The sequence below is a fragment of the Camarhynchus parvulus genome, chromosome 2 (genome assembly GCF_901933205.1).
Source record: "Camarhynchus parvulus chromosome 2, STF_HiC, whole genome shotgun sequence".
NCBI lineage: Eukaryota > Metazoa > Chordata > Aves > Passeriformes > Thraupidae > Camarhynchus > Camarhynchus parvulus.
In genome coordinates this window covers 7,679,832-7,702,484 of record NC_044572.1, presented here as the reverse complement: position 1 = coordinate 7,702,484, position 22,653 = coordinate 7,679,832, and the positions used below count along the sequence as shown (strand labels likewise).

The 22,653-nt window shown below is 43.7% G+C and overlaps 1 protein-coding gene across 5 annotated transcripts in view; it reads right to left on the bottom strand.

The window, feature by feature from the left end:
• Window positions 1–22,653, bottom strand: part of DPP6 (dipeptidyl peptidase like 6) — a 562,376-nt gene that overhangs the window by 253,596 nt on the left and 286,127 nt on the right. The window contains exon 1 of one of the 5 annotated variants that reach the window (XM_030965361.1): window positions 1,988–2,464. The exons of the other annotated variants lie outside the window; for them this stretch is intronic. Coding sequence (XP_030821221.1) covers window positions 1,988–2,044 — 57 coding nt within the window. The 5' untranslated portion in view covers window positions 2,045–2,464. Of the gene's footprint in view, window positions 1–1,987; window positions 2,465–22,653 lie in introns of those variants that run through there. 5 annotated transcript variants of the gene reach the window in all.

The window sequence follows — 22,653 nt, the reverse complement described above, 5'->3', positions numbered from 1 at the left end:
CAATAGACAGAGATTGGATTCAGCCCCCTGCTGTCAAGCCATTTTACTAATAATGTATTGTGAAAACAATAAAAGAAATGATGGCAGTGAGCAAAGTTGCTCACAGACTCAGACATTAATATTCATCAATATGATTGATATTTATATATTCTTGATATTTCTATTTCATGCTCACACTAGGGCAGAGCTGAGAGATCACGTACTCCCAGAATATTTAAGTGCACCATATGGGTATAATTGCAATTCAGCCAGTTATGGAATCTACTCAATCAAGATTCTGCATATACTAAAGACCTATTATGAGCATTTTGTACTTCATGGAGGAAGACCAAAGTAGCAAAGACATGGCATGCCCACATCAAAATGGCATTAGGCAGGTAACACTACTTGAAACAAAACCACCCCTGCTTTAGAAAAACGCAGCAAATACTTCTTGAGTTACAAAACTCAACACTTTTACACAGCTTCAAGAAGGAAGACGGGACAGCCCCATAGCCCTCTTTGTTCAGAAAAGGCACTTATAAACCCCTGCCTCCCAGAAACATAGGTAGATTTTAACCTGCAGCAAAAAGTAACAAAAATATATATTCCAAAAGCATTGAAGAGACAAGAAAAGTCCAACACCTGCAGGGTTAGATGAAGGCATAGTTTCTTAACCCCAAATATCAAAGTTGTTTTCTTCCTGTTTCCTCTGAACCATTGAGCCTGCCTGTTTTGGTCATTGGTATAATGTCACCCTGAAAATGCAGATTATATCATGCTATTTGTGGTGCTTAGTGTCTTCCCATGCTCTCTCCTTCCCTAAAATACTGTACCAAAAAGAAAAAAAAAGAAAAACAGTACGTGAGGCTCTCAGCCTATCACTCCAGGAAGAACTATTTTAAGAAATAATTTGTGCCCTCAGAGATCTGTTTAAATTATCCTCCTGTGCTGTCCTAACCAAAGATTAAAGTGGAGAACTTCCAATGTCTTTAGGAGCTGAGGAACAATTGCAGAACTGGAGGGTCTGGGCTCCACCACGGTGCCCCAGCACAAGGGGGGGAAGGTGGGGATGAGGAGAAGGGACATGTTGATGTGCCAAGTGCCCCCAGAGCCCAGGAACCTTCACCAGCCTCAGCTGGAGCTCTGAGATCGCAGCCAGACTTTCCCTTATGCCACCACTTCATAACTCTGCCCATCCTTTACAGCTGAGGATATATTCCCTTTATTTTCTGCCACCCGCTGCTTTTTAGACAGGGAAAGTTTTGACTTCATTCCATCCTGGTAAATGCAGACAGAGAGGAATATCCTCCAAAATACAGGCTTGACAGAGAAAATGAGATCTTTAACTTCCTACCTCTCCAGAAACACAAAAAGCACCTACCAAGAGAAATAGATTAACAGAGTTCAGATATGCTGTGAGCACAGCAATTTGCCCCAAAGCCTGTAGGAGTTTTACCTACTTGCAGCTGCTTTTTGCCCCCCCTGCCATCCCTCTTGCTTGTGCATAGCCTAGGCACACACTGTACCCTGAAGTGCCCCTCCAAGACAATGCCAGGCAAGAAAAATTCACTGAAAGTGCATGACAAAGTCAGAAGCTGCACACGACTTTTACAATTTTATATCTATCTGCAGAAGGGCTTTTAAATACCCTTGCCCCCTTCTTCCAGTGAGAAAGGGCCTCCATCCCAACATATTCTCCCCCTCCCAGCACACATGTAAGGAACAAGTTAGAGAACAAACCTCTATTGCCTTCAGCAAGAGGTGCAGGCTGTTAAAATCATCACAATTTCAGCTTCCCCCCAAGTCTCCACACACACTGAGAAAGCAGACCTTGAACCCAGCTACACAGCACTTCCCTCCTGCCACTGGCTGGTGACTCAGTTGACAATTTTAAGAACACACACCAAAAAGATTTTTAAAAAATATCATAACAATCATACGAAAAACACAAAGCTACACATTGCAAATCTGCATCTGTTTGAAATTGAGGAAAAATAAGCATTACCTGGTCTTGCTGTTGGGCTTGTTTCCCTGATGCATTTTGCTCCTTGGCTGTAGTCATGCTCACCTATTTGTGCCCACTGCAGTGGCAAACAGGATTTTACTCTGTGTGTGTGTGTGTGTGTAAGCTTGTCTGTGTGTTCAGACATACACGCACACACACACACACACACACACAAAGACTAAAGGGATACGGATGAGTAACTAGTCCATCACTTAATCACCAGCTGAGAAATTTCCCACCCCCGCAAAAAGAAATAAATAAAAATGCAATGTAAAAAAGCACTAGTCTGGCTGTCTTCCCCCTTGAGCCTCTAAAATAAAAGCAGAAGCAGGAGCAGAGAGAAGGATGCTGTGGGGGCTTCTTCAATTAGCAACAGCCTCTGCAATCGTCACAGAAACAATGATAACTGCTTGGCAACCAGCAACTGGCAGCTCGGAGCCGGAGGCAGCGATGTGGTCCTCGCTCCCTCCCCACCTCCACGGCGGCCGCCCGCGCCTTGCGCATGCACCGGGCTGCTGGGGCTGGCGGTGCATTCGCCGGGCTGTGCACGGCCGGCCCTGCTCCATCCCCCTCCCGGAGCGGCGGACAGCGGGGCCGCTGCCCCGTCCTTCATCCCCCGGGGGCCGCTGTCCCATCCCGTATCCCCCATCCCGCATCCCCCGTCCTTCATCCCCCGGGGGCCGCTGCCCCGTCCTTCATCCCCAGTCCTGCATCCCCCATCCTTCATCCCCGCGGGGCCGCTGCCCCGTCCTTCATCCCCAGTCCTGCATCCCCCATCCTTCGGGGGCCGCTGCCCCGTCCTTCATCCCCGCGGGGCCGCTGCCCCGTCCCGCATCCCCGCGGGGCCGCGCACCCGCGGAGTTTCTGGCAGGCGCGCTCCCGTCTTCTCGCAACTTGCGGAGGCTCCGTCAGTGCCCGGCTCTGAAGCAGAGCCGTGCCAAGGGCAGAGCTGCTCAGCAGAGCCGTGCTAAGGACAACCTCTGCCCAGCAGAGCCGTGCCAAGGGCAGAGCTGCCCAGCAGAGCCGTGCTAAGGACAACCTCTGCCCAGCAGAGCCGTGCCCAGGGCAGCCCCTGCCCAGCAGAGCCGTGCCCAGGGCAGACCCTGCCCAGCAGAGCCGTGCTAAGGACAACCTCTGCCCAGCAGAGCCGTGCCCAGGGCAGACCCTGCCCCGCTGCCAGCGCGGCTCCCGAGGATGCCGCGCTATGCCAGGGTTCCCAGAGATGGGACCGACGCTCCGGGGAGCTGCCCCCTCACTGCCGAAGGGTGAAAGGTGGCCCCCAGCCCCCTCCATGTCCCCGATGTGCCGGGGGCCACCGTGCGTGTGCGCTGTGGTGGCTGCCATGTAGGTCACGTTGCAGGGTGACACACGGGCACGCGTTCCCTGCTGCAGCTCGCTCCCTGCAGCTTCTCTGCCATAGCAGGGATCTCTCCGGCTCATCGGAGCTGTCGAAGGAGGCTCCCGAGCCCGCTCGCCCACCTGGCTGTCACACGGGGTGACACGGGCTGTGCCGAGCACGGGGCACACAGCCAGAGCCACATTCTGCGAAGGAGCCCTCGCATGGGCGGACAAAACTCAGAGCAGCATGGTTCGGCGTTTGCTCGGGACTGATGGAGCCCTCACTCACCCCAACACCTGGTGACACGAAAATGCCACGTTCGCTGCCTCTCCCATCTTCACCTCCCACCCAGCACAGCCGAGATGGAGCCCAGAGCTGTGCCCAGGGCTGTAGTGCTGTGTAAAGATAAATGTTCTCTCGCTCACGTGGTACCGGGATCTCGGCTGAGCCTGCTGAGGAAAGGGAACATCACAGTGTTTATCTGACAGGGAAGTGATTATGCCTCATTTGTTACCCGATTTTACAGCACGGATTTATTACACAAGGTCGCATTCACCAACACCTTTGCAATGTCTCCTGGGATACTTTTGATCCTTGTTTGAGGAACAGACCAAGGCCAAGCCAAGTTTCCCTAAAGGTATCTACAAGGCACCACTCAGACTCCCTAACTGTTTCTGCATTTTCACCATGACATTCACAGGAGTTCATAGGAACCATGGCATAAAAGATCTGCAACACAGAATTGTGCTGGTAGTAAACTGGACAACCTTGCCTTTTCTCAGGTGCCACAATCCAGCCAACAGCTCCTTTAAAAAATAAGTGAATAGCACCTCTCTAACAAGAAACAATAATTTGCATTCAAATCTAACAGCCTGTGTTGATTTCTTGCTGAATTATACTCTGACACAGTCCTAGCTTACATTGCAATTCCATCCCTTTAGTCCCCATAGTTTAAGTCACAGTATTTTCTAAATGTTTACTGTGAGGTTGTTTTTCATACATTTTTCCCCAGCCATCAGAACAGAATTGTTTTCAAGGTTTTGTATAAGTGGATCAGTTTGAATTTTCCAATTGGCTTGGTCTACTTTTCTATGTGTTGTGAGCGGTAATGAAGGCTTGCTTTACTCCACACTTCTGCTATTTTTCTTTCCAAGAGGAATTCAAATAAAACAAAACTGTATTTGGAATTGGTGTGTTGGTTTTGGGTTTTTTTTTTGTTCTGAGATTTTTGTTGTTTAGTTGGTTGGTTTTTATTTTACTCCTCCACTGTACATGCTGGAAATTTCTGCAAAACAGGTCCCTTTTTAAAACATGGGCCATTCACTGTGTCCCTGACCCCTCAGTACCTGCACTGGCAACCCCTAAAATTAATTGCACTGCATGCCCTCCCCCTGCAGATTCAATTCTTTCACAGTTAACAAGACACAGTTTTAACTGTTGTTCTGGAAATGGCCACTCTCCCTGACAATGTAGATTTTTTTTCCCACTAAGCTTGTTGTTGGACACAGAAGAAGTTAATTGTGCTAATTAGTCCAACAGTTGGCTATGCAAATGCATGTGGCTGAGCCTCATTACAGGGGTGCATGAGGAGGCTGCTGTTCTGACTGCATCTCCCAGTGCTTGGCACAGCCACCCCAGTGTTTCTGAAATGCCTTGATCTCCCTGCCTGGCTGTACCTCCTTGTCCCCCCTGACCAGGGCAGGCTGCCCCATCCCCTCAGGTGGCCAGCAGCTGCTCACTGCCTGAGGATGTGGCAGCAGGGGCAGTGACATCCTCAAGCTCTCTGTCACCCTCCTGCCTCCATCAAAGGGGTTCTGAGGTTGCCAAACACCTCCTGGGGAGACACTGGGGGAGGAGCAGTGGCCACTGCCATTCAGAAGTGGTTATTAGTCACAGGCAGAGAATGATCTCCTCACACACCAGCAGGGTGAGGCTGTCCCTCCTGACCTCTGAGCAGGGTTAGGGTACCAGTGCCATTGCTTGGCTGAGTCATCCCTGATGAAGGATTAACTCAGCCCTACCAAAGGACAAGAATCTGCACCTGCCAAGGCCAGCAGGCAGAAGGATGGGTCCCAGACAGCCCCATGTGGGGCATGGCAGGAGGCACTGGCAGACAAGGACACTGGGAGTACAGCCTTCCCATCCATCCCTCCCCACAGCATCCCAGCTGATCACAGGGACACAGGGGGCAGGTTGTTCCTTCCTGCCAGGGTCAAATATACAACAGCTGTTCAACCTCTACTACCCACACCTGAAACATGCTTGTCCCCATGCCCTGCCCATGCCATGGCAAGGTGTCAATCTCCAGACTCACTCCCTGCCCACACAAACTGCGTCTCTATCTTGAGCATCCTCCATCAATACATGTGGTCTGCACTGTGCCACCACTGGGACAGCTCAGGAGCCCATTCTGAGCACAGACAGCTCTCCTCATTAACCAAGATGCACGTTCAAAATGCCAGCTACAACCATGTGAATGCCATCCCCAGGCTTGACAGCAATTACCTCCTCAGGCCCCACAGCAGGACAGAACCAGCTCCCTCCCATCAGGAGAGGAACCAGCAACCAGTGAAAGGAGCTGTTCCAGCTTCTCCACTCATCTTCACCCAGAGTGCTTGTTTCAACAAAATCATGCAGCACTGCAGTAATACAGATAATTTTTAATTACCTTGTAACAAATTAGTCACACATGTCCTGGAGCATTTTCTGTTAGAAGGAAAGTGCTTCACTCTCCTGAGACTGGCAGGAACAAGATTGTGGTCTGGGATCATTCTTAAAATTCTCCTTGGAGTTCACAAAGTCACCACAAAGCTTCTTCCTGCTCAAAGATTGCTGAAAACCTTGAACACTGCAAAGAGGAATTAATGTTCCAGTGGCTGTGGAGGATAAGGTGGAACAAAAGCTCAAACTGTCACCACCACAAAGACTTGCGAACTCCTAGGAGCTAAAGAACACAACCCTTTTTTATGATGAAGCATTACAGCAACATGTGATAGCAAAAGGAGCAGTTTGTTACTGCTCCCAAACATTTTTTGGCAGATCAGGGTGCAAGGCCATCCTTGATTCTGCCCTTCCCTGGCAGTAGAGGTGTCTGGATACAGAGCAGCTCCTTTATGGGAAGCAGCAATGGGCTCTCAGGAGTCTGCAGAGCATTCCTGCTCCCTGTGAGTTACAGAGGCCAGAGCCACCAGCAGCCTGAGCTCACAGTGAGCCCTGCAGCTGCACACATCTGTTCCAGGGAGCACAGACTAAGAGCAGGGATAAGCAGCAGCAGGTACAGTTATTGGATGCAGAACCCTTCTGCTCCATTGAAACCCGGGGCTTGGCTGCACCACACTGGGTTATTTATTTCCTTTTTATTGCCACAGCAAGGAAATTGAAGCCAGTGGGCAAAGTGGGTAGAAATTAATTCTACTTGATTAACCATACATTTGATCAGTCTGCTAATGTACTCCTTTCTCCAGAAAATGACCAGATTCCATGGAGAGTTACATATCTGAATTTTTGGGGGTCTAAGCCATTAGTACCATTAGTATTTGGGGTGCAGTAATGTGTTGCCTCCAGGAGAACACAGCACTCAGTGTGGTTTTGTACATCCAGCCCCTCTGATCCTCACATTTGCTGAGAGCTCCCACTGGTTTGGCTGATTGGCTCTGGGTTCAGGAAGGACACAATGCCCAGGAAAGCACATGGTAAGAGAAAAATCCACCCAGAGGTATGTTACAAAGGAAAAGGTGTAAGGACTACAGGTTTTTAGGACCGTTTTATAGGTAGCAGATGTTTTAAAGACAGCTCAGGAAGAGAGACAGACTGCCAGCACAGGCATCCACCTTGAGAAAGGTGAGATAAACCTTTAAAAAATGTTACAGCCATGGATTTTAGCATTCAGTCATTGGAAGTCAATACTGTCCCACAGGATGGAAGGGGAGCAGTGCTCAGTGAGTGCTGGTGCTGCTGTCCAAGGTGTGGAGGCAGCAGAGGGGGGACACAAGGCTGGCAGCTCCTGCAGCAATGGTGGGAGAAGATCTCCCCAAACAATGCTCTTCTAAGATCAGCAGCACACTCCAGAAAAGGTAAATCACTCAATCTCCACGACTGATAAAATACCTTTGGCGCCCTATTCCACCACCATTCCAATTTTCATAGAGAAATTCCAAGAGGAACAAGAGGGAAGGGTCCATAAAAATAAAGATGTCCATGGTCCCAAGATGTGCCAGGGCATGCTGGTGACCAGCTACCCCTCCTCAGTCCCAGTGTCAACATCTCATCCACACAAAAAGCAATGGCACAGCCCCTGTCCTCCTGGACCTGCATGGCTCAGATGCAGTGGGTCAGAGGGGGCTCTGCCTCCTCTGCAGACCCCTCTGGAGGCCAAGGGCTCCTCATACAGAAGGTGCCAAAGAGCAGAAAGCTGTGAGCTGCATGGTTAGAAGCTCTTTCTACAGAAGTTTGTGCTTTAGATGCTTCAGAAGCAGGCAGACATTCTGGCTGTTCTTTCTGGAGATTTCTGTTCTGTGCTCATCTGAATGAGCTTTGGAGAGGGAGAATTTTGTTTTGTTTTGTTCGGAAAGCACAGTTTGTGCCCTGCCCCTCTCCAAGAATGTGACAACACTAATATCACATTATTGCACAGCAACATCCCCAGTTGGAATTTGGAATTGGAAACACTTAGTGGGAGATCAGCTGACATCAGCCCTACTCCCACAAAGGCTGCAGAGCATCTCTATTGCCTACACACCATCCCCAGCACTGCTTGTCACAATAGTTCCTACTAGAAGACCAAAAACCACTTTAATTCTTGTTCCCAGTTAATCCCTAGCTTTGGCAAGATTTCCCAGCTTGTCAGTGGACATCCCAAAACTAATTTTATTATAAAAGAAAGGAAAATCTTTGGCCTTTAAGGATATGCACTAATTAGCTGTATCTTGCCTCAGCCCTGCTACTGTTGCCCCTCTCTGGTTGTCTCCAACGTGTTGGTTCTACCAAGGGTCAGTCATGGGAGAGTCTCTGTCCAGAGGAACTTTCAGAGGCTCCACTGAGGACCTCTCTGTCTTGGGGATCCACTCAGTGATTTTCCAGATTTCAAAGATTCTGTGAAAGGACTAGAGGCAGTTACAGATTATGAATATAGTTACAGTTAAAAATACATCACATTTCCATTACACATGACCAAAGCCATTAAGAAAGCATGACCAAAATCATTAAGAAAGCAATCTGGTGTGCTATTTTCATTTAGCAGATCAAATCCAGTTTATTCAGTCAATGCCATTAATTAGTCATTTGCATGAATATCTGTTCCTACAGGGGATACACTTCAAAATGTTCCCACAAGTATGAGAACTCCTGCTATCTGAGACAGCAGGTGTGTGGCAGCAGGGGACACGGGGACAATGGGAATTGCAAGAACAACCTGTGTGTCTGCATAATAGTCCTGTGGTGTTGTTACTATTTGTCCATTACCAAAGCCTCACTAAGTTGCTGCTTTTTTTAATTTTTTTTTTAATCTTGAGGAGGAGAAGGTGGTTTAAAATTATTGTAATAGGTTGATTTAAAGCACTGTATTCTGCTGCTTCCCATTTCTTGCTGCCTCTCTGAGTTCCAGGACCCCACAGTTCATGGTAAACAAATAAGACAACACAGGCATGCAAGCTGTGAAGGAGTCTGCCCTTTCATGCACAGCTAGAGCTGTTTTGCATAGCACTTTCCTGCCTGAATTGGAGTGTGTCTCTGGGGAGCACAGCAGGCAGGTACTTGTGCTCTTCTCACTTCAGGATTCTGCACCCACTTTGGTTTTCCTACCCTAAAGATCAAGTGTGACAGTCAGGCTTTTCTATTGAAGTGGTTAACTGTTCAAAAACATTACTTTGAATCCACTGTGGGGTTATTTTTTGAGTCAGTGTATATATTTTAATACATCATCCCTGTCTCAAAGGCAGGGGATGAGCAGTGCTACAGTTGTTTGAATCTGTGTTATCCCTGCAAGGAATACAGACCCTGCTGCTGGCTTTTCTCTGCCCCTCTGCCTGCTCCTGCTGGTGTAACCTTGGCAGCTGCAATGCAACAGATGCCTCTTTCTCCCTTGTTTATCCGTGTGAGAGAGACTTCTGAGGCCCCAGCTTCAGTGCCAGCTGTGAATGGTCTCCAAATTGCTTTTGCAAAGTTTGCTTCCTCACAGTCTGGCTCAGTGTTCCTGCTCCCCGTGCTCTTAGGGATCAATATTCACTGACATTTTCCCCCCATAGATCCTGGTTATTTCTAGGTAGCATCTGAATTCCTTCCTTATTGACTCACCGTGTGTTCTTTCTAACTGTCCTTTCCTTTCCTTTCCTTTCCTTTCCTTTCCTTTCCTTTCCTTTCCTTTCCTTTCCTTTCCTTTCCTTTCCTTTCCTTTCCTTTCCTTTCCTTTCCTTTCCTTTCCTTTCCTTTCCTTTCCTTTCCTTTCCTTTCCTTTCCTTTCCTTTCCCCCTGTTTTACTGAATAGCCATAACATATATTTTGGAATTGAAATATCCCGGTGAGAAAATGTAAAAGGCATCACCAGGGATGAGAAAGTACTCCCCCAAATCACTGAGAATCAAGCAGAGAATCCCCATGTTCACAACAGCTGCAAACATATTAGGCTGTTTAGCAGCCTACTGCTTGGAAAAGAGAGAGCCTCATCTTCATTTTTAGCTCCAAAGTGATTTATAGGATGAATAAATGATCTGCATATAAGATGATGACTGGTTTAAATGTAAATGTTGTGAAAGACTTCTTATGTAAGCACATACATTGCCTGAGAGATCCTTGTACATAAAAGCTGCAGCTGGAGCAAGTGGCTTTTTAAGCATTTGTTTTATGAAGTACACTTTTCATCACAATTATTGTTATTTTTCATTTACTTTTATATCAGCTTTAACCAAAAAAAAAAAATCAAAAAATACTTGAACTCACAACATGAACCACACACTTTTAATAGCGAGGCTATGCAAAATAATGACACTGTTAAATGGCTGAGTAAAACACATATTCATCCTAAAGATGTCTCATACTTGAAAGTTGTACCAAGACAATCTCTGCAGTCTCACAGGTGATGGAGGCATAAAGGCCAAACAACTTCAGTTTCTGACCATAAAACTGTGGATCCTGCAGGCTGGAGAGGCTGAGCCCACCTTTGGCCATTTGGAGAGGATCTCCTCAGGACTGCCATCACCTGTAGCAGAGGCTGTGACCACTGGGCCCTGAGGAGTGCTGACCCACTGAACACCATGTTAGCCTCATAACTATTCCCAAACAACACCAAGAGGTGCAAAGATGTCACCTCTGCCACCTGCCCTGGTGCTTTCACTGGTGTCAGTGCCTCCCCAGCAGGCTCACAGGAGCTGGATGGGTTGTGGTGACCACTGTCCTCAGTTTCTGGTGGGGACTATGGTGGCTGTGAGGATTTGTAAGCTGGTATGGTTTTTATCAAGTGTTTCTAGACTTCTTGGGATTAAATCTGTTATGGTAAGCATATGTTGCTGCATTCCTGCTAGCTCTGTGGTAGATAAGCTTTTCCTCCAACCTAAAATAACCTCCTCAAGAATCTGAACAATGAAAACACTGCCAACACTTGTCTTCTCTAAAAGAGGCACAAAGGGACCCAAAGCCCCTGTCTGCTTCATGTCTTTATTTTTGGAGAAGGCAAACCCACAATATTTTCAGATTTCTGTTCTCAAGTCTGAAAGTGGAAGGAAGAGGCAGAAAACAACACTTGAGCAAAACCCCAATGAGCAGATAAAACAAGTAATGCACAGATTCATGTCACCTCACCCAATTTCCCCCTGTGTGCCTCAGTACCCACCCTGCATTCACCTTTCTGGACTGCAGGTCTTGCACACTACATGTAATTATCCCAGAGGACACACAAAACTGTTACTGGTATGTTGAAAGCCTTCTAGGGGAAATGCAAATTATGGAAAATGGGCCAACTGGAAAGGTCTACTCAGAACTCCAATGCAGAGGTAAAAGTGTGTGCTTACTAAAATAGATAAAGGAGGTGAACAGAATTGGCTTGTTACTACTGTACCCTCAAGAGTTGCTTCTGTTGTGATGAAGCAAACAGGAACCAGAACAGTGCCCTGCTTCCATTTTTTTTTTAAAACTGACCAGCAGTTTTGATGTGCCATTTGTACCACCTTAGAGAGCTTTCATTTTCATAAACATGCTAGTACTGTGTCACTGTTTTAACTGCCTCAGACAGGTATTCTTCAGCCATGAGGATACTGCACCAAACCAGATTCCCAGCTCACCAGACAGTGAGCTGGGAATCTGATTTGGTGATGATGATGACACAGTAAAGAAAGTGGAAACATTACAGCATGATGTACAAACACATGCAGTACATAACTGCCCAAATATAAACCTAAATGGAATAAATAATTCAAGTAGTGTGATGGTGAAGTCCTGTTCTCATGTATTTATTTGATCTAGCTGTAGCACAAGAAAATTAACACAGAAGAGATGCATAACATCTATATATGCTGTACATCTTAGAGGAGAACAGCAGGGCTCTGGGCACAGCAAAAGACCTCTAAAAGGGGAAAAGACATCCTTTATTTAGCCTTGAGAATGTTAATTAATTACAGAGACAGCAGGTATTCAGCAATGCCACCTTGGGCACTCAGGTGGGGCTGGAGCAGATTCACGGCCCCTGATGTCCTGCAGGCAGAGGGGCTGAAACTCTCACATTGCCACTTGAAATGACAAAGGGTGCCTCAACCCTGTCCCTACTGGAAACAGGGGTGAGTCTTCAAAAGGCTGTGACTGTCAGTGCACAAGAGCAGCAGCAGCAGAGATGGGATGTCCAAAATGTACAGGAAACATAAAAAAGTCTCTTACCAAGAGTGCTCCCTGTGCCTTCCCATCCAAGATCTGTGTTCCTTTGGGTCTTACAGCCAGGCTGAGGCACAGGGAATGGCTCTGGATGTCTGAGTGTTGCTGAAGGGTGCCAGGAGTGCTGAGCAACACTCACTGAGGGACTGAGGACCTCTCAGTTAAACTCACTGGGACTCAGTATTTGAGATTGCCCCAACACAGTTTGCAGAGCTTCACATTTATTTATGAATATGAATAAAATATGGTACAGCCTCCCCAAAACATTGCACAGGTACTCTGATGTTAAATTTTCCCTCTCTCAGGGTCACCAAATGTTGAATTTGCAGGCAAACCAGACGTGGAAAGAGATGAGAATCTTGACTCCATGTTTCAGAAGGCTGATTTATTATTTTATTATATATATTATATTAAAAGAGGATGATATATTAAAACTATACTAAAAGAATAGAAGAAAGGATTTCATCAGAAGGCTAGCTAAAAATAGAAAAACAATGGAGTGATAATAAAATCTTGTGACTGACCAGAGAGTCCAAGCCACCTGACTGTGATTGGCCATTAATTAAAAACAACCACATGAGACCTGTTGCATTCCACAGCAGAAGATAATCATTGTTTACATTTCATTTCTGAGGCCTCTCAGCTTCTCAGGAGAAAAGATCCTGGCAAAGGGATTTTTCATAAAATATGTCCATGACACTCTGATGTACTCAATCATAATTTCCCACACTCAACCCAAAACAAGAAGTGTGTCCTTTCTCTAACACTCACTAGTGGGTTTGTCTCCAACAGAGTTTTCCCTACATAATTGTTTGATTTGATATCTCTGACCTTTTGATTTTACCATATTCTGAAGACAGCAAAGCAGAAATAATGATACAAACATTTCAAAGTAGCCTACAGCTGGGAGCCTCTGAATTCTTGCACAAAAAAAAATCTGTGATTTCATTTAGTTTGGAAAATAGCACAAAGAAGGGAAGTTGAGATATTTTGAGACTTACAGAAAGTCCCATAACATGGTTACACAAATTTATGCACAAATGTGGACTTTTCACCCTGAACATAAAACCCTTAGGAAATCACACAAGTATGAAATGTGAGCTAGAGTGTGAGAGAGCAAACCAGAGTGAGCCATTTTCTTATCACAGATAATTAGTGCATGTCTCATTTACATACCTCTCAAATTTCATGTAACTGCACATATGAAATATCCCCATCATGTGTGCACACATAAAAATCAGCTACAGGTGGTGCATGTGACTGCTGTATATGCTGAAATCCAGCACCAAAGTCCACAAAGAGACAAAAACTGAGCCCAGCTTGCTGTGACCCTGCCCTGGTTACAAGAGGAGATGCAGGGGCACTTAGAACCCACCAGGGTGGGCAGCAGGAGACCAATGTCATGTGCTCAGATCAGACTTTGCTGTAAACAGCGTGTCCTGAAAAGCCCTGCCCTGGGTCAGTGCCCAGCTCTACCTGTGGAGTATCTTTGGAAAACTCAGTTTCACATTCATGCATGAATTTATGCTAAAAAAACGTTGCATCACCCATCACTGCATTCTCTGTTGAGCAAATCAGGATTTTTGAAACAAGAAGGGGCAGATTTCATCAGTCCTGAGAACACTATCAGCCTTTTATTGCAAATATTACCCAAAGACATCTTTTTGGACATATTTTCCAGGGATAATAAGGCAGCTTAGGGCTTATATTTATTCATGGAATCAGCAGTCTTTTCATTTCTATTGTTCATCTCTGTAGATCAAGACTTTGACTGGTGTGGGAAGTGACTGCAGGATGGGATGTTTAGAGGCTTAATCTGCAAGAGCCTGAAATAATGGAAATAGAAGCTGGCCAGCATTAAAATAAATAAATAAATAAATAAATAAATAAATAAATAAATAAATAAATAAATAAATAAATAAATAAATAAATAAAAATCCTATCTGCCTTATGGCGCAATCCAGAGCACCAAGTTAACTAATTCTCACATTGAGTTGCAGTTTGGTGACACCAGAACAAGCAGTAGCTACTCTGAGAGGATTAATATGAGCAGAAAATGAAGAGATTGATGGGCAATGTATCTGAGCTCAGCATGAAAGGGAAACTGTTGTACAGAGCTTTAACAGACATCATTCTTCAGAAGTACCTGCACTGATCACTTCACCCCTTCCAGCAGTCAAAGAAAAGTCAAAGTACATGGGAAAACTCTAAGCAACAGATCAGGCTTTTAATTATGTCCAGAAATGAAGAGACAAGCTTTCCAAAATAGATAAATCTATTTCCAACCTTTTCCCCTCTTCATAGATGCCAGAGACAGGCTGCATGTGATTAAAAGCTACAAAAATAGCAGTTACAGTCTTGCAAGGATGCTTTCCATTGGCATTTTCTTTCAACTGATTTCACTTCAGATAATATTGACAGCAGGATGCCACAGACCTGATTAGACAGTTCATCTTAACCGTTGAGTGCCAGCCTGAGATTGTTGGTTCAGCTATGTGGTAGTGGTAGAAGGCAAATAAATATTCACTTACAGTCCGTCCAGCACTACATTTTAATATTTTCTTATCAAGTGGTCCATTAGGATGGCATGAATTGCAACAAAATGAACCCTTTTGTATCTCACTGTTAAATAAACTCTGCAGTCTCACATTCCTTGATACAGACACATTCTCCAGCAACACAGAGGATTCAGACAGCTGCCTTAGAGAAACCTGTTCTGAAGATTTAATATTCTCCCCAATAACAATATGGTTTGTTAACAGAAGTTTATGCAAACACAGATGGTAGAATAAGCCCTTGTGATGCAGGTAGGCCTTTGCTGAAAGAGTAGAGCTCTCACTGAATTGTAGAACATGGTACCAGAAATCACTTCACTTTGACTCTCCTCCCGTGAGGAAAAGGGGTAGTTAATTTGTTTGGGATGAATCCTTTTTTGGGGATACAGAAACTTAAGCATATTCATCAGATTTTGCACTGTAAATGAGGTTTAAATTTCTATAATCAGAGATAATTGATTGCAAAGAAGTCTGATAGAGCTTCTACCCTGGCAAAATCCTGTACAGCTTCTCCCAGGCACTGAAGCTCCTTGATGTTACTCTGCCTCTGTGAAGTGGCTCAGAGTGGCTGTAAGTGCAAGGCACATCAATTTTGAAGCCCCCTTACATAGTCAGAGAAAGTGCAATTCCAACAGTTAAAATGAACACCCATTTTTTGTGTGCTGAAGTCAAAACCAAAAAAAGCATCTCTTCATAGAATAGTCCTGTAGTATGGTTGCATGCAATCAATACAGCCACCATGTAAGATCATTGTAATGAAAATGAAAATTTTCTAAATGAAAAAGAACCTTTTCCTTTTTATACAGTATTTGTATCACAACAGCACCAAGGAGCTGCACAGCTGGGGGTTCCCTGTGCTTTGGGCTAGAGGAGTTTTCAACAGAACAACAGACCCTGCAGAAAATACCTTACAGTCCCAGCAAGAACATTCTGCCTGCCACCTGCACAGCACACTGTTGCCTGCTCCTGAAGAGATTTTTTTTACTACCAGTGACTTCCTCTCTCCACACAGGACAGATATTTCTTTTTCCAGCCCTCACTTGTGAGGCACCCTGCAGAAGACTCTTTCCACGTGTGCAGCATTGCATCTCTGTACCCTTCCTGCATGCACAAAGATTGAATGGTTCACATTCAGTGGCTTTTGGTGATGTTACACCTCAGTTTGGGTTGAGCAAGGATTTAAACGTGCAGTTCCCTGCACAGGTGAAGCTCACTGGCAGGTGACATTTGATGGAACCTCCACCAATCTCAGTGTTCTGTTTCCACTTTCTGTGCTGGGCTTGGACACCAAGACCACAACCTTGCTGGGGGCTGTGACATGGTATTTACCCTGCAGCTCAGAATTACCAAAATGTGCAACTTTGTGCTAAGCATCAAGAGGTAATTCAAGGTCCAGGGCTTATTTCCTTTCACACAATGCACATTAAAGAGTCATTCATGAATAAGTCTCCTGATCCTACCCAGTGGGATGTGGTGGTGTATTTATAGCCCAGAATCCATTACAGTTAATACTGCACTATTTACACTCATCTGCCATAAATCTAATTCTGTTGTTATGGCTGTCCTGCTTAATGTACTCCAGGAATGCTCTTCAAGCCAGTATCAATTATATTTGCAAATAAACTAATGCTTTGGGTTAAACAAAGTGAAAACATTCTTCCTCTGAGAAATTTAGTACTTTGTATCTGCATCTATTCCAAGTGAATCTTGTTTTTTATTCAATTAAGCACCACAGATGACAGCAACGATCCAGAAAACATTAAATGAAAACATTGATTCTGCAATAATAACATTGGATGAGCCATGAACTGCTACCAGTAACATAATCCTGACACATCAAACTCAATTACAACTTCAAAATAGTGCTTTTATTTCACAGTAATTATTTAATATTATTTTTCAGCTTGACTCTTTTATCACTGGCATTTGCACCAAATTGTCTCTAATTTAAAAGCTGATATTTTGTGACCTCAGCCTAAATACCTGGCACATAAACTACCAGATAGCACAAATGTTATGGAATGTGTTCCATGTGTTATGGAATGTTATCCTGTTCCTCTTTGACATTGCTGTTTTCAAGATTAGATTGTGCAGGCACATCAAGCCAGAGCCTTTGCACCAAACCCAGACATTCATTTTTCTTTGTCTTTTGCAGCCCAGCAGGTCCCTGATGATGGTCTGGACAGGTCAGGCTTGAGCCTTACTGGAGTTAGGAGAGTCTGCAAAGGGAAGGTCTTTGACACCTTTCCCTTCTGCATTAAAAATACAACAAACCCCAATGAAAACCCACATCCAGAGGTTTGAAAATGAGAGAATAAAGAATTTCCAATCTAAACCCTTGTGCCATCATGGACTTTGATACAACACAAACTTTTTTCAATATAGTGTCTCATAATGAGTGAGACTTTATCAAACCTCCATCCCTGCCTCAGTATAATGGTTTAAAAGCCAATATCTATTCTCATTATATCCATAGCACAGCCCTTAAAATGTCACTTTTCCCTTACAGATCAGGAGTCTTTGCAGCAACCTTCTTTATAATTATGTTTATTATCAGCATCAATTTCCATTTCTCCAGGCACCCCAGAGGAACAGCAGATGCCTTTCAACATTTACAAGGCAAACTGGCAATAACTGCTTTCTCCACTATGGAAACTCCATCAGTGCTGGGGTGATGTGAGGCACAGCAAACCCTAGTGATACCTCAGTCAGGCACTAAGGAATAGTACCTGCCTGATTTTTCCAGGATTCCCTTCAGCTATTGATCCCTTACTCAGGACTAAAATATATCTGCAAAAAAGAGATTTATGATAAAGGATAGTGCAGACAAGCATGTTTGGAGAGGTTGCCAGAAGGTACAACTAAATCTTCAGGAAAGACTCATGTGTGGAGATTTCTTTAGAGTCCTCACACAGTGAGGCATGTGAGAAGCCCAAATTCCATTAAAAAAGAAGAAAAAAATCAATTTCTGGCCTCCCTGAAGAAAGGGGAAAGACTGACTTCATTAACACAAGGTGCAAAACCCAGTAGAGAGAAAAAGAGGCCTGAAAATACATTTCCTTCTAAAATGCTGGTACTCTTTTTCTTTATTTTAAATGCTGATATATTTTTCTTTTTAGTATGGATTATCACTTCTTGCACATTCAGGTCTGACAGTAGAGCAACTCATTCAACTAAGCATTTAGCAAACTTGACAGTATTTAGCTCTAATAACTTGAGAGCCTGAGAAAGCACAGGAACATCATCATTTCATGCATCAGATCTGTTTAAGAACAGATACAAAGTACTGCTCACAAGCCGGAACAGAAACAATATTGTCCCAGCAGTAAAATCACAGAATGGAAAAATCATGGAAATATTACCCATTTTCAAGTTCCATAAAAAAAAAAAAAAAAAACAAGAATAGCAAGTGAAGAGGATTTTGGTCATGCTGATCTAGCTAGTGAAACTGTAAAGGAAAAATAGAAGTTTAATGCAGGGTAATGAAATTGTACATTTTACATTTTCTTCTCAGCTTGAGGAAGACCCCCTGGTTAAAAGTGAATTTTAAGTAGTTTCCAATATGTAAAATTTAAAGGCTTTTTGTGGTTTCATAGTTAGTTGTGCTGCTGCTATCTGTGATAAAGTGATACTAAAAGGCCTGAGTGCATCAGTCTGGCAAATATAATAAAATTGGTGCCTGCAAATGCAGCCACCTTATATGTGAGGCCATTTCTGAATGAAGGACATATTTGCAGCAGCAAGCAAGATCAAAAGCACAAAACACATTACATTGGATCAAGTTAATGATCAGTTTAATACAGCTTGTATTATGACAGCCAGAATCAGCCAGATTAAACTACAAAAATACTTTCACAAACCTGCTCAAAGGCACAAATTTTCTGTTATTAGTATTCCTCCCAAAAGCTCTTTTTATATATTTCTAATCTTTATGCTGATGATTGTGAATGCTTTTTGTTCATGTAAACACAGGAGCACACTGAAGACCTGACTAGAAATACAAATGGGTGAATTCAATGTGCAGAAAACATAATTAATTCCAGGAAATATAAAAACCAGGAAGGATTCTGTGCTTCCAGTTTAGCTTTTATATTCATCCCCTATACTTAAATTTTAATTTCAGTTGTGGAGCTTGACTATCTCTCCTAAAAGGTGCTGCTGCTAATCAAAACAGCAGTACTCTTAATTTTGATATGTTTCCATATTCTTCCCAAGCCTGTGAGAATTAATCTCTCATCTCCTTTTGTGGCAACAAGTTCCATGTGTGAAAATAGCATCTGTATTCAATTTGAACTCAAATATTAGAAATGTGAGACTTATTGCTTGTTCAGAAGTTTTAATTTTCTCTTCCCTGGACCACACCTTGCAGCAGGACTTCAAGAGACACAGGGAAATATTTGGGGGGTAGGTAAGGACAACTATATAACAGGAGTCTGGGTGGAAATCTCATTGCTCTGGTTTCTGCTACCCTGGTTTCTTCCTCTCTGTAGCTTCTTGTGCAGCTGTTCATCAATGACCATAACCATTTGCATGTGAGGAAGGGGAAAATATGTCCTGATATCCTGTTTAGTCCCATTCCCTTCCTTCAGCCTCTTCTACTCTGAGAGGAAAGGGCTCCAAAATTGAGGATTCCTGGCAGGACACCTTTGATGTCCTCCTTGTGGTCTCCTTTCCAAAACTAAATATGTTTAAGAATTCTCCAGTCAGTAAGATTTACTTGAGCTTCTAAATATACTCATCAGACACCTCTGAGCCCAGCCCTGCATGCAACATTCCCAGCGAAACCACAGTGCTTACTTATACAATTATATAATTACGTTATAATTACCCTCTGTATTATCCTGTCCGATTTTTAATGCATTTCAACATCTTGTATGCGTTTTGTTAATTCCCTTTTTTTTCCTGAATCCTGCTAAGCTCCTGGCCTCAGTGATGTATTGTGGTGATGTGGCTCCAGAGGTGCACTGTCATCCAAGCAATTACTGTTGTCCATTATCAACTAATTTCCACTGTCTGTAGGAAAACTCAAGGTCACACTCTTGCACTGCAGCTTTGGGCTGATCACCCAAAAGAATATACCACTAATAATTACTATTTAAATGCTACCACAGATGAATAGCAAGCACATGAACAGTGGTTCAGCTCTGAAGATTATGCTGGAGGAGGAGATTACCACAATGCTGGATCCTTGAAGGTGCTGAGTACTTACAATTCCTATTTTAATTCCTGCTGGGTCAGTGCAAGGGTCTGGCAGGGTTGGATGCAGCACAGGTGTGGGAGGTGTGCTACCTTTGCACCATGGGACAGATCCCACTTGCAATAAAAATCTCACCTGCAAGACACCTGCTACTGCTTCAGTCTGCAAAAGAAGATAGGACACCCCTAGAAATAAATACACCCCTAGAATGAAGAGAAAAGTGGGGAGGGAAAAAAAGTTGCCCCTTTGCATATCTACTGTCCCACAAAGACACAGAGAGTCAATTTAATGCTGACCTATATCACTTTGGAAGGTGAAGAGACAAGGAAAACATCACACACAGGAAAGGGGTGGACAGCTGCGCATTGCTGTTGCTTTGGGAGCTCCTATTGTATTTGCATTGCCCCCAGACGATGGCAGGAAGAAATGATGAATCTGACTCCATGTTCTCAGAAGGTTAATTTATTATTTTATGATACTATATTATATTAAAGAATACTAAACTAAACCATACTAAAGAATACAGAAAGGATACTTACACAATGCTAAAAAGATAATAATGAAAACTCGTGACTCTTTCCAGAGTCCTGGCACAGCTTGGCCACAATTGGCCAATGAGTCAAAACAACTCACACCAGAATCCAATGAAACAATCACCTGTGGGTAAACAATCTCCAAACACATTCCACATGAGCAAAACAAAGGAAAAGCAAATGAGATAATGATTGTTTTCATTTCTCTCTGAGGCTTCTCATCTTCCCAGGAGAAAAATCCTGGGCGAAGGGATTTTTCAGAAAATGTCAATGTAACAAGCTCCCATCTCTAGCCAGGAGCAGGAATTATCTTTGGGGAAGGAACCCAGCACAGAGGGAAATGTTAAAAATATCACACTGCATTCTTCATTCTTTTCTAATAAGTATTTGCTGACATGGCATTCAGCTGTGCTGGAAACAATCTAGTTTGCCATCATTAATACTTTATGAGGCCAATCCTCACCCCTGACAGAGCTGAGCTCCTTTCAATCAGAATGGTGCCTGAGGGGCAGCCCCTGCCAGCAATGGACAGGAAGTTTTGTACAGCCTTAAAACTTGCACAGCCTTGAATAGCTTGTGGTGGTTCTGCCCCTCACTGCACCTGTACTTTGGCACAAGGAAGCACCAGGTTTTCCCCTTTTTCTTCTATATCTTAAGTCTAAAGCTCAAAACAAGAAAAATATTGCACAGGGATGTCTAACCTGATCCAAATAGATCATGCACAATATATGTTTGCTCTTTGGGTTTCTGTTATCCTCCCTCTGCAGTGTTATTGACACAATTTGTCCTCCCTGAGCTAATTTTTAGTCATTTTCAGGAGGTAATGTGCATTCCTTAAGCAGATCAATATTTTGCATGTTATGCTTTCAGAAAAGTCAAACAAATTATGGACTTTGTTTGACATTTGTCTTCTGGCACAATAATGTGTTTCAGAAAGTCAAGTGAATTGATAAGCCAAGAACTCCCTTTCCTAAGTCCAAGCAAAATATCCTCTGTCAGTCATATTCTTACCAAAGTGTTGCTTTGGCACTGGATTTTTCAGGAGCATTGCTTATATATAGCAACTACATCAGCCATGCTGCCCAATCCTCTCCAGCCACCCCATCCTTGGAGAGGGATCAAAAAAACATCTGCCAAAGCTTTCAATTCCACTTGCTACTCCCATCTCAGTTCTCAGATGTAACTCATCTGGATCCCATGCCTTGACAATTTTTAACAGCTCTAATTGCCTAACTATCTGCTCTGGCATAATCATAAAACCTTTTAGCATTTCACATGGCCCCCAGGAAAATGTATTCTAGTCTCTGATATGACCTTCAGCTTTTTCTCTAAATACTAATGGCACAGAACTCATGGAGGCTTTTTGCAATGACAATCTCATCTGTCATTCCCTACTCATGTCTCTGAATGCCCTCATTGACCTCAGCATTCCTACATTTTTTCTGTGATATTTAAGGACATTGCTGCTGTTTACCCATAAGCCAGTTACTGTCTAGCAGGCCCAGTTTAATTTTTCAATGTCTTTTTCTATTTTCTATGCAGTTTTTTTAAAGGAAAGTAATAATTAAACATTCCCTCAATCTCTTTATACACATGCACACAAATATGCATTTGGGAATAGGTTTTAGATGCATTCTAGTTTAGATAAGTAACTTTCTTTGTTTAAACCTCCAGCACATTGGGACACTCACAAAAGGAAGAGAGGAAATAATCTGAAAAAAAAAACCCTTCAAGTTTTTACATCCAAATCTTTGAGGGTTTGATACATCTGATCCTTGAATTAATCTCTGTTTGCAGAAGGAACTTAGGGGCTGAAACACTGGAGGGAACCTGCTCTCAGCAGAGACCCTTAGGGCCACATTCTCATTCCTGTTGAGCTTCCTCCCTTGCTACTCCTCTCAGAAAAACATAAGGAGAGGTAAAATAAATTAAAATAAGAATGAGGATGACACTCTTTATCTTCTGTCTTTCCCAGAAATTCAGCCCTTCCTTGGTAATTTTCCTCCACATAATACACACCAGGCTGAACTATTCACCGCATGGGATCAGCTCAAACACCTCATGGCTGGTGACAATTTCCCCATTCTCAAATGCATTTTCTCAAACATCTTCCCTTTTACCATGTTGGTACCTCTGTTTTCTCTGCTGAAACCTACACCCATAGGCTGCTCTGCCCCTTGGGGTAATCA